The 16,306-nt window shown below is 44.7% G+C and overlaps 1 protein-coding gene across 1 annotated transcript; it reads left to right on the plus strand.

The window, feature by feature from the left end:
- The first annotated feature begins 8,251 nt into the window (after positions 1–8,251).
- On the plus strand, positions 8,252–15,923 carry LOC112113389 (transmembrane protein 45B-like). The gene is made up of 5 exons (XM_024209662.2): positions 8,252–8,435; positions 9,305–9,517; positions 11,650–11,834; positions 13,094–13,239; positions 15,806–15,923. Exons 1-5 carry the CDS (start codon positions 8,252–8,254, stop codon positions 15,921–15,923), a joined length of 846 nt encoding a protein of 281 aa, XP_024065430.2.
- The last annotated feature ends 383 nt before the right edge of the window (positions 15,924–16,306 follow it).

Genomic DNA, 16,306 nt, shown 5'->3' on the forward strand with positions numbered 1-16,306 from the left:
AATGTGCTCATTTGCCTATAATCTCTCCCCTTCAGCCATGGAGTGAGGCAGAGGCTTTCATTACTTGTAACAGCTGGCCACAACATTGCTGTCAAATATGCTAGAAAATAGTATTTTATTGTATGGGCTAGTTCCATTCTAGGAGTAAATATCCTCATATAAGAGCTACTTGCAGGGATAGCAACATATCTTTACTGGTAGCTCCTATCTCGTGATTTTGTAGGAATGGAGCCCAGGACCTCAGCAATGGAAGCAAAGTCCTCTACCTCTTCAGCTGAAGTAACTGTACAATAAACAGTCAGAAAACTAGAGGAAGCACTGAACAATGATCATAACACTCAAGGCTTGTCTACGTGAGAAAGTGACACTGGTTTAACTGAAGGTGATAATTTAAACCCGTGCAAGGCTCTGTGTCAGTGCTTTTAGTTTGGTTTAAGGGTGGCTTATTTTGCTTTATCTTGAGTTGATTGGAGACACGTTTAAGTTAAACTGAAATAAGCATCCACATGGGGATTTGCACTGGTTTTGTGGTATTAAGGGCTGGGCCTTTAAGAGCTTAGCTTTCCAGAAAGATAATTTAGACAGGGTGCTGTGAAGCTCTTGTTTACCTCAGTTGGAGTACTGAGTCCAATTCTGGGTGCCACACTTTAGAAAAGATGTGAACAAATTGGAGAGAGTTCAGAGAAGAGCAGCAAAAATGATAAAAGGTTTAGAAAACCTGAGCTAGGAGGAAAGATTTAAAAAAACTGGGCATGTTTAGTCCTAAGAAGACTGAGGGAGGACCTGATAAGTCTTCAAATATGTTAAGGGCTGTTAAGAAGGTGGTGATCAATTGTTCTCCATGTCCATTGTAGATAGGACAAGAAATAATGGACTTATCAAAGGAGATCTAGGAAAATCTTTTTAACTATAAGGGTAGGTAAAGCTCTGGAATAGGCTTCCAAGGGAGGTCATGGAATCTCCATGACTGGAAATTTTTAAGAACAGGTTGGTCTAGATTTACTTGGTCCTGTCTCGGAGTGGGGGGCTGGACTTGATGATCTCTTGAGGTCCCTTCCAGCCCTACATTTCCATGATTGTATGCACAGCCTGCTGGAACCAGACATGAAATAAAGAAGAGCTCCTGGAAGCACCTTAAGCACCAAACACCACAGGTTTAACTAAATTTAATTTAAAAACCAATTTAAACTAAGCCAGTGCAACTTTGCCATTTAAACAAAGTCTCAGCCAATCAAAGCCCTACAGTGATGCAACCATTTTAAAATCTTAGGCCCAGACATCCCCTACATGATGGGAAACCCATATGGGACCAGAAACTTTAGAAGGACATTGTGGATTTTTGGCCTGTGTTGGTTGGTTGGTGTTTGTATTACCGTAGCACCTAAGAGCCTCAGTCAGGAACCAGGATGCCATTGTGCCAGGTGCTGTACAAACACAGAACAAAAAGATGGTCCCTGCCCCTCTTGAGTAGTGGAGTGGAAAGGGCCCTAAAATGTGAGGACCTTGAGTCCTCTGCTGGTGCTTAGAGCTCTCTGCACAGAGGGTCTGTGTTTCTGCACTGCCTCCTAGGCCCTACTACCCAGCTCCATAGCACCACAGCTCTGATGGAGCCAGGCTGCTGGGAACTTTCCAGTCAGTGCCTTGGTGAGCACCAACCTAATATTGATGGTATTTTGTGTGAAATCTCTGTGGAGTTGGTGAGCTGAGGGGATGGGGATGGCGAGTTGCAAGGTCAGATCCAGCTCTGAACTCTGCAGTTCAGCCCCATCTTACACCTGCTATTTAAATAAACTAATTCAAAGTAGCAAGATATATGGCTGCTGCTTACTATTAAATGTAAGTCTGTTTTAGAGAGAGAGACTAATAAACAGAAGAGAAACATTTGGGTGCACTGAGTTTCAGCTTCAGCTATTAATTAAAAAAGCCTAATTGATCATCCCGGCACAACTGACCAGTAATTATGCCAGATGGTCTTCCTGACATATGCTCAAGGCTACATCAAATAGCTAACAGTTTCTTCACCTTGTTAAGCAAGCTAGCAAAAGGCAAACAGGAACATACTGTGTTTAATTGCTACAATTCTCCTAGGAAACCAATCCCCTGACTCGCCTAAGTAACTGGATGTGCGTGTGCTCTGTGACTAAGTGAAACACTGGGACTCTCAACCTGCTGTTCTCTGTATTAACAGGTGACAAGTTCATTCTGTGATATTGAAACTGTGGTGCTATATAACACAGCATACAGCATGGTCATACATTAAGTGTCACCCAAGATCTGTAACTGTATTATCCTTCCTGTCACTTTGTATAAACTAAGGGATCTGTTTTACACCTTTCTTTTTTTTCTCATCCCTAAATCCTACTGTACTTCATCCTGTCTTCTGAAATCCTTTTCCCCTCTCTGTTCTTATAACCCCAACCCTTGTCCATCTCTTGCTTTGACTGCTGCAACTGCCTCTTCTCTGGACTCTCCACATCCCATCTTGTGCCCGCTCGAGTCTATCCAAAATGCTGCTGTCAAAATCATCTCTCTCCCCACTCCGCCCCCTCCCCCCCCAGATGCTCGGACTGCTGGTGTCTCTTTGCATCTCTTCACGATCTTCCACTCATGCAGCAAGTTCAGACTTGTCTTTCCCTTAAAGATCAGTCACCTTCCTATTCACAACTTTGCTCTCCTTCTTCTTCTGTTCCTAACCAACCTCTTATAAAAGTGCTTGCTTAGATGGAGCTGTAACTGTGGGTTATATACTGGTCGTAGCGTTTGGAGAGAAAGCAAAGAGCAGATGCTGGCCTGGTTAGGCAGTCTGGCTTGCTGGGAATATCCCAGTGCCAATCCAGGGAGCTGTGCAGTCTTAAAATCCCTTATCAGGAGTCAGTGAGACTCAGGTCTCTGCCCCAGAGAGATGACGGCTGGGAGCCGGAAACTTTAAGCGGGAAGCCTCGAGGGACAGTGGAGGGGGAATACTGATGCATTTGCCCTGAAACTGTGACAGAAGAGAGATACAAAGAGGGGGTAAATGAGTAACAGGTTTGGGATTATAAGTGACAGATGGGCTTCATGAGCTGGTCTGGGTTGTGTGGAGGACCCAGGGTGACAGTTTTGAAATATAGTAACCAGGCCAAATAAGAACTGATCTGTACCTTTTTGGAAGGTTTAATTTAAACATGTAACTTCTCCTCTGTGCTTCCTAGTTCCACTCATCAAGGACTAAGAGCCAAAAGCTCAGAATAACATGAGGCCATTCTTGCAAGGGATCAGTCCAGCCTTGTTAATTCCCTTGGGTCTGCTGAGGCGCTGGACCATTTTGAAGTTCACCCGTCAGCAGGAGGAGTTGGTGGCCTCTGCCTTTTTATACGAAGGACCCATCTCTGTATCTTCCCCATAGGCCCGCTCTGCTCAGGCTGCTTTTTTTGGTAACAGAAAAGTTGCTGGCCCTGTACTCCCACTGGCATCTGGCAGAGCTTCATGTCTCTTTGTGGCCACTGATTATTCCAGAGAGCCAATAAAAGCAGGCATGTCAGATGGCCTCACTGCCGTGCTGAGGTCAATGCCAAACGCCTCCAGTTGGGAAATGAGCCTGTCCCATGTAGTAGTCACCTTTCTGCTCCCACTCTGGATGGAGACATAGGGAACGAACACTGGATTAAGCTCACACCCTGCTTGCACCATAGCTGGCATTTCTCAGAGCTCCATCATTGTCACACCTGTCTGCCATTGTGTAACATCTGTTCCTTCCATGTGAAGACCCGCTCTGTCCCCTCAGTTTAGATAATTTACTTAACAGAAGTCCTAGGTGGTTTATTTCCAGTAGTAAATCGTCGCGGTCAATCTGCAGCTTGTACATTAGAAGACCCAAGGAAACCAATGAGTCTTGCAATGTACCTTGAAGGATGCAAGATTCAGGCTCAGCTTGCTCTCTAGTGTCAGCAACTTCAACAGTTTTGGGGCCTTTGCTGAGAAAGTTAATTGGAGCCCAGGCTCCATCAGCTGTACTACTGCATTGAACTAAGTGCCCATGGTGGGATGTGACTAGCCAGAGACATTCCCTGACACAGCCAGGTCTTTCTAGCTAATTTAGAGCTCTATAGATAAGGGCAAAAGCTGGAAATGGACCTGGAATTGGACCAGCAGCCAACATAAAGCATGGAGCACTGAAGACATGAACTCAGGTCTCTGTTTAGATTGCTGGTGGACTGCTCCGTTGCAACCTTTCCAGAAATTGCTCACCAGTTCCAGAGTACATGTAAGGTCATTCGTGCAGCACGGGGCTAGCCTTGTCTGTCAGCCACCCACCCAGTGGATCATTTCCCAATGTTCCTTCCTTCTCCCACCCTCCTAGCTAGGTCTGTGCCACTCCTTCCAAAGCATCCAAAGGACAGGGGGAGCACAACACCGGCTGGCGAAGGTGGGTCAGATTTCAGCAAGAAGCAGATGTTTGGCCAGCATTCATGGCATTGGAGTGTCAAAGGTACCAGGCATTCTCGGATGATTTCACTAGTACTTGGGGCAACACTGAATCCTACTATGCACTAATAGGGACATTTCACTGTTGGCTAACTGCTTTCATCCCTGCAGCCAAAACAGGGTTTCCTGTGTGAAATCAAAGCTCTGTTTTGTTACATAGGTTTAACAAAATCAGAGGCTAAGTACAAATAAAAGTGATTTCCCCACTTCCTTGAACAGCTTCCAAATTCTCATCAGTAAAACCAATGAGGATATTAATTGCCTCACAGAATGATCTTTGGTCTCCTTTGCCAATGGTGAGGTCACAAATGGGCAGGGATGGCAGAAAGAATCTCAGTTCCTTCAGCAGCTAAGACTCTCTTATCTGGTATATGCTGGTATATTGACTACCCCTTCTGGGCAGTAGTCTATATACAGAGAGATCTAACTAGAACAGTTCACACGCAGGGAGAAAATTCTGTGTCAAATTGGGATTTGTTAAATTAGCAAAAAAATTTTATTTATGATACACAGAGCTGTCGACACACAAATTATTTTCTTGCCTAAGTATTAAGAGCTGGTGACAAATACAAATGGTATGAGGATACTGCTGAATTTAGACAGCATTGGCTAGAGTTACAGTGATATATATGTATTGTTATAAAACTTGTTTGAACTTTTTTTTTCAGTTCATCCCATCTTTCTTCATAGATTTGTTGTTAATCTAATGTAGATCGTAAATCATTTCAGTTCTCTTAATCCTTTTATTCTGCTCAACCACATTTCTGTAGTTGGTATCTGTTTTTTCAGCTCTATTCATTAAATAAGTATATTGGCTGCAGTCAAACTCTGAACAGGAATATACCTATGTTTAATTTCAGCAAATCAGTTCCATTTTCCCCTAAAACCATAATAAAATGTTTGGTGGATGGATCCCTGAAACCGGTCCTGCATCAATTTTCTAGCAGAAAGGAACATTTCAGGTTGGAACAGGATTTTTTTTTTTTTTTAAAACAATTACTTTCAAATATGTAGTAGAGTAACAAAGGCGTAGATGCTTATACCCCATTGCCAGGGTGCCAGTGTTTATTGTATTTATCTTCACATCACCCCATTCAGGTAGTGGGAGGTACTATTATCCCCATTTTACAGATCGAGAGCTGAAGCACAGAGAAATTGTGTGACCTTGGGTGAGTCACGTAAGTCTGTGGCAGAGCAGATGTGCCACACTGGTCTTCTGAGTCACAAGCTACTGCCTTTACCTCTGAACTATGCTCCCTCTCTATGTAGCTGTGTAATTTATTATGTCATTACTTGGGTTATCAAAGTAAAGGTATGCTTGCTCAGTTCCTCATCCTCCTCCCTGCCTCTTGTTGGGGAAACTTAGTATTTGCTATTTGGCTTTGTTCTAATTCTACATAGGTAGACACTACCCCCGCAGATGGGAGGAGTTCTCCCATTGGTGTAGGTAATCCACTTCCCTGAGAGGCAGAAGCTAGGTTGATGGAAAAATTCTTATGTCGACCTAGTGCTGTCTACACTGGGTGGTTAGGTGGTCTTAACTACATCACTCAGGGGTCTGGATTTTTCACATTGCAGCGTGTCTGGTGAAGATGCTCTATGCCGACGGGAGAAAGCTCTCCCATCGGCATAATAGAAGCACCTCCATGAGAGAGACTCTCCCGCCAACATAGCACTGTCCATACTGGCGCTTATATTGCGTGGGGTGTGTGTGGTTTATTCACACCTCTGCGTGACATAAGTTAGGCTAATGTTTGCTGTAGTATAGACATAGCCCTAGTGATTTAGAGTCATCCTGGTCAAGCAGATCATGTTGTACTAAAGGAAACAAACACCTCAAGAGAATGCATGTCTGAATACAACCACTATGAGAGCCCAATGAAACCATGCATCTGGAAGCTTACTAAGAGCCACCGAAAGGTTAACAGAGACCTGTCTACACTGGGGGCGGGGGTGGATCGATCTATGTTACGCAACTTCAGCTACGTGAATAACGTACCTGAAGTCGACATACTTAGATCGACTTACCGTGGTGTCTTCACCACGATGAGTCGACTGCTGCCGCTCCCCCGTCGACTCTGCCTGCGCCTCTCGCCGAGCTGGAGTACAGGAGTCGACGGGAGAGCGCTCAGGGGTCTATTTATTGGGTCTAGACTAGACACGATAAATCGACCCCCGCTGGATTGCTCGCTGCCCGCCGATCCGGTGAGTAGTGAAAACATACTCAAAGAATGCCATGGATGTAGCATTTCAGTCAAGCAGTAATTGCCTGCAGCCATACAAAGAACCATGTGTGCAGCACATGAGAGCATAGAAGCTGAAATATCCAGAGCCATGTAAACTATGCTATGGCCTGGAGGAAGCAATGGTAGCTGGCACCCAGTTAATTTCTCTTGTTGAAGATTTGAGCTTTGGGAAAGAGATTATTTCTTTAAATTAAAAATCTCAGGGATGGTAGTTCACACACCATGAAAATCATCAGTGTTTGGTCTTAAACAAATTCTGTTTGTAATGGCCTCCTTCACTGGCTCATATTGCACAGTGAACCAGTGGCTTCTGTATTTAGATTTATTTGCTTGCCAGGGTTGGGAAGAACTTGCACCACAAAAGTGACCCTGCGTTTCTACTCTGAATAAGTCTTTCATGTAGCTGCCCTGCCTGCTATGTTCTTATTTGGTTATTTGCAAAAGCCACAAACTGGATCAGAGGCAGTGGGTTTGGATGAATATGTTGTCCAGAAAGGTTTATTGCAAATGAATGTGTTGTCATTCTTTTCTTACCCCTGCACATTTCCCCTTTGAAGCTTTTGCAAATCTGCCACAGTAGCCTACTAATTTGGCCGCTCCATCCTAGAGCTTCATCCTTGCCTGCAACCATCCTTCAAAATAGGCTTCAAGAACTAATGTCAAGTTCAAACACAGACCAGCGAAATGATGAGATGCTTCTCTTGTCCTTAAGGCACAATACAGTGGGGAGTGACATCATTGCCTGCCAGGCAATTTGGATGTGCTGTGGATACCCATGGCTACCAACAAGATAGCTTGTTTCAACTTCTTGCATGCTTTGTCCTCTTGCAGTGATGCACTTGCTCCATCACCCGCACAGGTGCACGTACACCACAAAGATCAGAAGCTTGTCTGGAACTGTACAGTGCTTTGCAGTCCACAATTATTCAGAGCTCACAGGTCCAATATACCTGGTGGAGCCTCTAGATAGCTTCATGCTAATCTCTGCCCATGCTACATGTACAGAAGGTTTATTCTAACTGTTTTGTTTTTAATGCTTCCTCTGAAGGGATATTAGTCAGTTTCAAAGGGGATTCTTTTCCTCTTGGTTCCAGAGTCAAAGGGCCTGAAATTCCTCTGCAAATTGCTCTGCATCACTGACCATGATATACAGTGTGTGATCGGTATCTTGGTAAAGATTAGACTCGTTCTGGTAGCTGAGCCAGAGGGAGGCACTCTTCTCTTCTTTGGTAGGGGCACTGCCGGCAGGGCATGGGGTTACTGTTTAGTGACTGTGCTTGAACGGGAATCTGCTTAACGTATCTGCCATGCCACTGCCTCTTAAAATGACAATGTGAAAAGCAAATACTTGGGTTGTAAAATGATCTTGAAATAAATGTGAAAAAACACTGTTTTTGTTCTCTTCACAGAGCTCTCTTCCTGAGCTAGCCGTGGTCCTGCCCCATGGGCAAGGCTTATTTGCATCGTTGGAGAGATTGTAAAAGCCCTTCTCTCAATGGCCTTTTATTTCCTTGCCTTTTAGCACCAGCAGGTGGACCGTGATGGCAAATTTCAAAGGTCATGCTCTCCCAGGCAGCTTCTTCCTGCTCTTTGGCCTCTGGTGGTCTGTGAAATACCCCCTGAGGTACTTCAACGAGAAGGTGAATAAAAAGTCCCATAGAAACCACGGTTACCAACGCTTGGATGTCATTGAAGGGGCAGCCAAAATCATCTTTGCCGTGATAGGTAAGGATTAGAACACAGAGCATCCCCAACCACCCAAGACTATTCACCATGCTACAATTATTGTCTTACTGTAGAAACTCTGACCTTTTCACCCACCCTACAGCCCCTTAATTTCATCAAAAGTAAGGGTAAAAATTATCCTACATTTACAATATATAAACCTGGTCCAATGAACTGCACACCACCAAGTGTCTCCAATGGGTGACATGAAGCATAAGAACATAAGCACGGCCATGCTGGGCCACAACAAAGGTCCATCTAGCCCAGTATCCTGTCTTCTGACAGTGGCCAATGCCAGGTGCCCCAGAATAGGTAATCATCAAGAGATCCATCCCCTCTTGCCCATTACCAGCTTCTGGCAAACAGAGGCAAACTCAGGCCTTTTTCATTCTCTCCAGCCTGGAGAATGCTCTGTCTTCAAATCTGTTCCTCATAGACATTGCCAGACTGGATCAGACTACGGGTCCATCTTGTCCAGTGTCCTGTCTCTAACAGTAGCCAGAACCAGATGCGCCAGAGAATAGTGCAAGAACTCTGCATTAGGCAGATGTGGAATAATATGACCTCAAGATAGGTCTCACCTTGGTCTCTAACAGAGATTAGTTTAAGCTGTAAAGCACAAACTTTAATCTCCCTTCCAAAAATTTTATTGTCACTAATTATGATAACTGGATATCCATATAAATATCCATTTCCTTTTTGAATCTTGTTACATTCTTGTTCTTAGTGATTTCCTGTGGCAGAGAGTTCCACAGTCTAATCACTCATTGTGTGAAAAAGTATTTCCTTTTCTTGGTTTTGGATTTCCCTCTTTTTAATTTCCTCCCTTAAAAGAAAGGACATGTACCCCTCTATTTGTCTCTGTCCAGGGATGCTGGCTGAGCAGTTTGTCCCCGATGGCCCCCACTTGTATCTCTACAGTGGTGAGGAACGCACCTGGGTGAAGTTGATGAACTGGCAGCACACGACCATGTACCTGTTCTATGGACTCTCAGGCGTGGTGGATGTGCTCACTTACTCCCCGCTCAAGGTGCCCCTGGGACTGGATCGCCTCATGCTGTCTGTGGCTGTGTTTGTTGAAGGTTAGTAGCCTGGTGGCAAATGGCTAGGGCTGAGATTCCCAAAGCTGCTCAGAGGATTTCAACAGATACCCATTGAACCTAATGGGAGTTGGGGATATAGATGTACTAGACAGCTTTGAAAGTCTACCACTAGGAGGATAACTAGATTGTAAAACCTGCTAATGTGCTGAGGAAAAACAGTTAAGAGACCTGGAGAAACTACACAAAAAAATCACTGGAATAAACTCTGTTAATTGGATTCTGAAACGGCTGGAAACCTCTCCAGATGTTGCTGGAAGCAGCTGGGTTCAGGGAGAAAGTTTGGGGATATCATAGATACGAAACACAGGAAGTATCATGAAAGAAGGATTAATGGTGAGTTGCTGAGAGACAATGGATCTTGCCAAGTTCTGAACTTCAGCAAAGTTGGGGTGCATTGGGGCATGGGGTGTTACTTAAGGTCCACCTCTAGTGAGACGTGAAGGGCAGCCACCACATCTAAATCAGAGGAGGCCTCAATCTGGCTTTACTGTACCAGAACTTTTTTCTGCAGTGAAAGGGATTTCTTTGTGTCTCTGACTATGAGGAGGTTTGAAGACCACACGAGATTTCAGGTTTCCTCGCTGAATTCACGTCAGATGGAAGTAGATAGAGTTGAAGACTGAAACCGTTAAGTGGCTATAGAGCTGGGATCAGGATGTGTCACACTATTATCACAACAGGGAGCGGGCCAGTCACTTCTTGCACTGTCACGAGAGCGAGAGCCTGTCTGATGCCCAGCAATGAACATCAGGCAGGTGAGCTCTTTGTGTGGAGATAAGGGAGTATAATGTAACTGACACAGATAAAGCTAAAGATCCTGCCATTATTTCAAGAGCAACTGCCTCCTAATTACTAACAGGCTTTAAAACCATGCGATACTTGCAGTAGGCTGGCATGGATTCCTCAGATGACAATGGCTTTGTGGTATGAAGCAGCAGGCTGAGGTCCCTTGTTACCATAAACATCTGGTAAATGCTACTCTTGCCTCACATCTATAGAGCTTTGTCCTTGTGTCATGTGTACCCCCAGAGAGCAATTAATTCCACTGTAGGCAGCGTCGGTCTTGCCTGCTTTCATCTCACCTGTCAAATCCAAGTGGCCTATGCACTGGCTTCAAATCAACACATCGTGAATACCATTCTCTGTTCTGATCATCTTGGACATGCAGAGCCAGGATTTCAGGCTTCACTTGACTTGAACAGGGCAAGCCAATGGCCACGTGTGAATGGAGCTCCTGTTGGTAGTGAATCCACTGTGTCTAGGAACATCTCGAGATTCTTTTCCTCCGCCTATTCCCATGACTTTAAAGAATGCAGAACAGAGATTGGAGGGGAGGGAGGGGATAGATATCAATGATTGACGCTGAAATGATCGTTTGCAAAGGCTTAGGATTTAAAAGGACACTGTCCATGCTAATCTCCATTTGCAAGCTCCTGGAGGAAATAGTGGAGGTTAAACTAATGAAGTACAGTAGATAGCAAAAACTCAGTAGTGAGGGGAGGGGCTGCTGGTGGTGATGGGAGTTCACCTAGCACCTTCAAACAGGGATTGCTGCACCATCCTCTCTTCCTTTGCTTCAGTCGTCCGTACACTATGCTCAAAGGCTTTGAGCCAACTTCTTGTTGCCTTGACATACAGGCTATAATTGGGAATATTGGCCTGATGGGGTTCCATGACAGCTTGGCTCAGTTAATATATGTCAAGATTTCATTTTGCCTGCCAGTGCCATAAACTCATGTATGTGCCCACGCACACGTGTGCAGTGGGAGCGGGGGGACAGCGGGCTTTGCTGCAGAGATCTGCAGCTGAAACCTATTAGTCTTGCTGGTGATGTGTGAGCTAGATCCTATCACAGGATGGGGACCTGGAAGACCTGGGTTCTATTTCCAGTCTGCCACTGCTCTCCTGGGTGACCTTGGGCAAATTGCTTCACTTCCATGTGCTTCAGTTTCCCCATCTGTAAAATGGAGATAATGGAATGGTACTGGCCTCCTTTTGCCAAGCACTTCGAGATTTATTTATTTATTTATTTATTGGATGAAAACTGCAATGCAAAATCTATACATTCCTTACTAACAATGCTGCTCTGAATTTGGTATGAATTTCGACAGGTTTTCTCTTTTATTATCACGTCCTTCACCGCCCCATGCTAGATAAGCACATCCACTCCCTGCTGCTCATCGCCGTGTTCGGTGGGGCCTTCGGCATCCTGCTGGAAGTCTTTCTCCGTGACAACATTGTCTTGGAGCTCTTCAGGGCTAGCCTCGCCATCCTGCAGGGAACCTGGTTCTGGCAGGTCAGTTCTGGTTCAACACCTTCAGCTCTGTTCTAGGACTAGGCATTGAGGGTGGGGAAATGTGGTGTGGGGGAGGGATGTACATCACTGTACATACAAATCAGTTGTCATTAAAGGATTATCTTTCAGGGTTTACTTGGTAAATGCTTCAAAACCCATCTATGAACAATTGTCCTGGAAACCTACTAGTCCCGGGTCCTTTACTATGACCATTGATCATGAAATAACTGATTTTCTTTGTTCACTTGTTCTTTTTAAATAAAGAAAGAGAGAGAGAAATTACTTGCTGTGATCAAGACTTTTTGCCATGCTCTTCTAGTAGGGTGACCAGATGTCCCGATTTTATAGGGACAGTCCCGATTTTGGGGTCTTTTTCTTACATAGGCTCCTATTATCCTCCACCCTCTGTGCCGATTTTTCACACTTGCTGTCTGGTCACCCTATCTCCTAGCCATGTACTATAGATATTGTTCCTTCATGTTTTTTGCACATCGTGGGGCCCCACAATATTCCCTTTAGTTTAGTGGGAAGAAATAATCCACATACAGTTCTAGAACGGTTAAGTAACTGCCGTGTGGTATGCTAATGAATTTCAAATGCATGTTATGGAGAATCCCCTAAGGATGGTTCAGCATCAACAGTACCAAAGGGTTGAATATGTATCTTTAGAACTAAATGGAACACAAGATAATTGGTCATGTTCTCTTTCTTCACGTGTAACTGCTCCCTTCACTTTGATTCAGGATAGGGAACCTCCTTCCTAATAGAATCAAATCTAAAACAAATGTTTGCCAAGCAGTTCTAATAAGCTGGTTAATGGATAAGGATGGTGATTTGATAGTGAGCCCAGAGACTTCCGCTTCCCAGTGCGGCCTTTATTGCTGTACATGCTTTTCTTTGGTGCTCTTCACCATAGTGTCTGAGCACCTTGGGCACCTTTAACTTATCTTCACAATTCTCCTCAGAAATCAGGGAGTATTATCATCCCCATTATGCCGATGGGGAAACTGAGGAACAATGTGAGTTGCCCAAGGTCACATAGCAAGTTTGTGGCTAAGATGGGACTTGAACTCAGGTGTTCTGAGCCCCAATCTGAGCTTGAACCTCAAGTCTTGTGCATGAGTGGGGGTCATGCCACGCCATTAGTGAGTGAAGCATTGTAATAATGAGGGTGAAGTAAAGCGATGTTAAAGATTGGAAGGTCAGGCATCCACCTCCTTTTTTTTCTCAAAGGTAACAAATCGTTTTATTCTAACCAGATTGGGTTTGTGCTGTTCCCACCCTGGGGAGGCCCAGCCTGGAATGAGGAGGACCATGACAATATCATGTTTGTCACCATGTGCTTCTTCTGGCACTACGCGGCTGCTCTTCTCATCATGATTGCCAACTACATGCTCACTTTCTGGTATGTTAGTGGTGGGAGGGAAGGGGAGACGATTGGAGCATGATGCATAATGGCTCATATCATGACCTGCAGTACAAAGTCATGGTTGAGTTACTGGTGTCAAACGGCTTTAAATTTCAGGGCACGCCGAGAGGCGTATCCCTCACTTGCCAAATGTACAGATTCAAAGCAATGTCAGCAAGCCTATACAGTTGCTTCTTGAAGTCCTAACCTTTTTATTTCTTTGCACTGTGTGCTGGCTGGCAATTGAAAGTGAAGGTTTAATTTTAAAACAATGTACAAAAGAATCAATAGTCAAAATATTGCTGGAAATATGTAGCACTTAGAATGAAATTGACATTGCAATGCCAAGGATTTCAAAGCACTTTAAAACAGCAACGAATTTAGATTCACAGCACCTTTGTCTAGAAGGCAGACCAAAATAGTGCCAACCCCAAATATTAAAAAATGTAAAAAGTACTTAGACTCCAGAAAATCATGAGATTAACTTAAAAAATCTCATTATTTAAAAAATAAATAAATAAATGGGGGGTTCTTTTTAAGGCTTCCAGGTTTCTGAGCTTTACTGGTACAACAGGGTCAGCTTTCCATGCTACCAGGAGGGCTAGCCATCTGTCTTAAATATTTGTATGGCCCCAGCACTGCAATACTTGAGCGAGGTAGGGAAGTACTTTCATCTCCATTTTACAGATGGGGAACTGACGCACAGAGAAACTTGAGTTGTCCAAAGTGTCACAGTCTAGAAACTTTTTAAAAAAAATAAATAAATCAAAGACGGGAATCTCATATATTCACTCCAGCAGCTGGGCTTAAAGAAAAACATGAATGATCACAAGACCTGTGATAAAATCATGAGAGTTGTGAAACAGCCACAAGAGATTAAGGGGTATATATTTTTTTCAGCCTAGCTGAGACCTGTCTTCCCTATTTGCAGCTATATTTTTATTCCTACAAAATAGATTTGGGGATAGATTTGTAAAGGTATATTGGTGCCTAAAGCTGCAGACAGGTGTCTAAGTGTCTTTGAAAATCCTGTTAGGTGCCTATCAGCATCTGTAGGCCCCTAAATACCTTTAAAATATGCCCATGTGAACTATCTAACCCTCAGATTTGTGCCTGCACTCGAATACTTAGAGACCCGGGATACTCCGATTTGGGTCTGCAGTTCAATACTGGGGGCACAAAAGTGATTGTTTAAACTCTGAGTACAACTTGTGCCTGCGACAGGAGGAACATCTTCCTGAAAACTTATCCCTAAATGAGGTGTCCGCTGTCACACTCAACATCTGTGGCTGAGTTCTGTAATAGAAACATGGTCTCCTGACTTCCAGCCCGGGAGCATTCTTCCTCCCACGTCTCACCATACACACAGAGAAATATTTCACTGTATCACAGATGACGTGACCATATCCCATCTGTACTTATGTATAGAATACGGTATCCCGCTAATGGCTGCACCAAGCTAACACAGCCACACGGAACAAGCCCATTTGTCTGAGCATCTTGCACTTGCACAGCCAGCCTTGCAGCGGCTACATTAAATGCAGTGTTTGGGATATGCAACTGTGATGCTCCCCGGGGGTATCCAGGGCTGTGTGGCACCTCGCCACCACCTGCCCTTAGCACGAGGCACCCTTGTCACTTCCCTGAAACCATCAGCCTCTGACAGCACAAGCACTGCCACCCAGATGTCGCTCTCTCTGTACAGGTTAGCGATAGGCACATGCCAACCCCTTTTCAGGGAATGGCCCAAGGATCTGCTACAGAATTACTGCTAGTCCAGCCCCATGCGATGCCTGTAATCCTGCTGCAGCCCCTGGATAGTTAGCATTAGGAGACTGGTCCATTCTTGCCTTGAAATCGATCATTGTGATCGCCTGGTCTGCCCCCCTATATAACACAGGCCACAGAACTACCCACAATAATGCCTAGGGCACTCTGTGTGTGGGGGTCTTCCTTTGGAGGCCACTCTCCAGGAGTATCAAACAAGGAGCTCGCTAGGGTGAGCGGTGAAATCTGCCTATACAGCACTTGGTGGGGGTGCCACAAGTACTCCTGTTCTTATTCCAGGATAGATGGGGAGGGATCTCTTCCTCCTGGGCACAGGGTAAGGCGCTTCTTATAGAGGCGACACACCCTATACAGCCCCCATCTCCTTATATGGGGCCTCATATCATAGTGCATCACACAGGGGGCTGGGGTCTTTCTGGAGGTTGTGAGGCTCAGTGCCAGAAAGTCTCTTCTGGCTGGTGGGGTCCCTTTCGACAGGGAATGGATTCGGAAAAGGGGGGTTGCTGCTCACCGGTGTGCATGCAGCTCAGCCAGGCTTCGCCTTCATTCCTCCTCAGCGCCTGTTTCGTGGGTCACAGCACGTGGGAAAACCTGATGCAGGGGAGAGTAGAGAAATTATTCAACATCACACAGAATAATACAAACCACTGCAACCCGTGCAAGCAAATTCTTACCCATGTATGTAATCCTGCCACCCTAAGATTAGTGGCCTGCAGGGCAGCACTGGTGGGTGGTGGTTTCAGTAACCATGACTATTATTGTTTGTGTGTTACAGCTGCAGCCGAAGATGTAAGAGAGACACTGGAGAAATAGATATTGGACTTGGGGTTCGGAAGCAGAAAAGTGACCAAAGCTCCCATGTTGCCCTCTTAAATGGATCAGATGAGGAATGACGACAGTGCACCTTGGCTGATATCTCTTACTTCCTAAAGATTATGAGAATCAATTTTTTTTTTTAATCTGAGCAATATTTATATTGGAATATCAAGAAGGAAGATCCTGCAATTTTACTGCTGAACAGTATGGACAGACTCAAGATGTGATCTCTGCTCTCCTTCGGTAAATTCCCTGAAGCCCTTTGGATCTGAAATGGGTGCATAATATCCTACTTCTGAGCAATTTCTTTAATGGCAAAATCAAATGCAGAAATTCAAATGTCAGGACAGTTTGGCTTATGGGATCTCAGGTCTATGTTGTCTCCATAGTGATGGAGCAGAGCCTGCCAGTCATATTTTCTGAGTGAATTGAGGGCTGACCTGTGATAGTCCAAGTTGGA

Source organism: Terrapene carolina, unplaced genomic scaffold, assembly GCF_002925995.2.
Source record: "Terrapene carolina triunguis isolate 2854851 unplaced genomic scaffold, T_m_triunguis-2.0 Scaffold374, whole genome shotgun sequence".
In the NCBI taxonomy this organism is placed as follows: domain Eukaryota; kingdom Metazoa; phylum Chordata; order Testudines; family Emydidae; genus Terrapene; species Terrapene triunguis.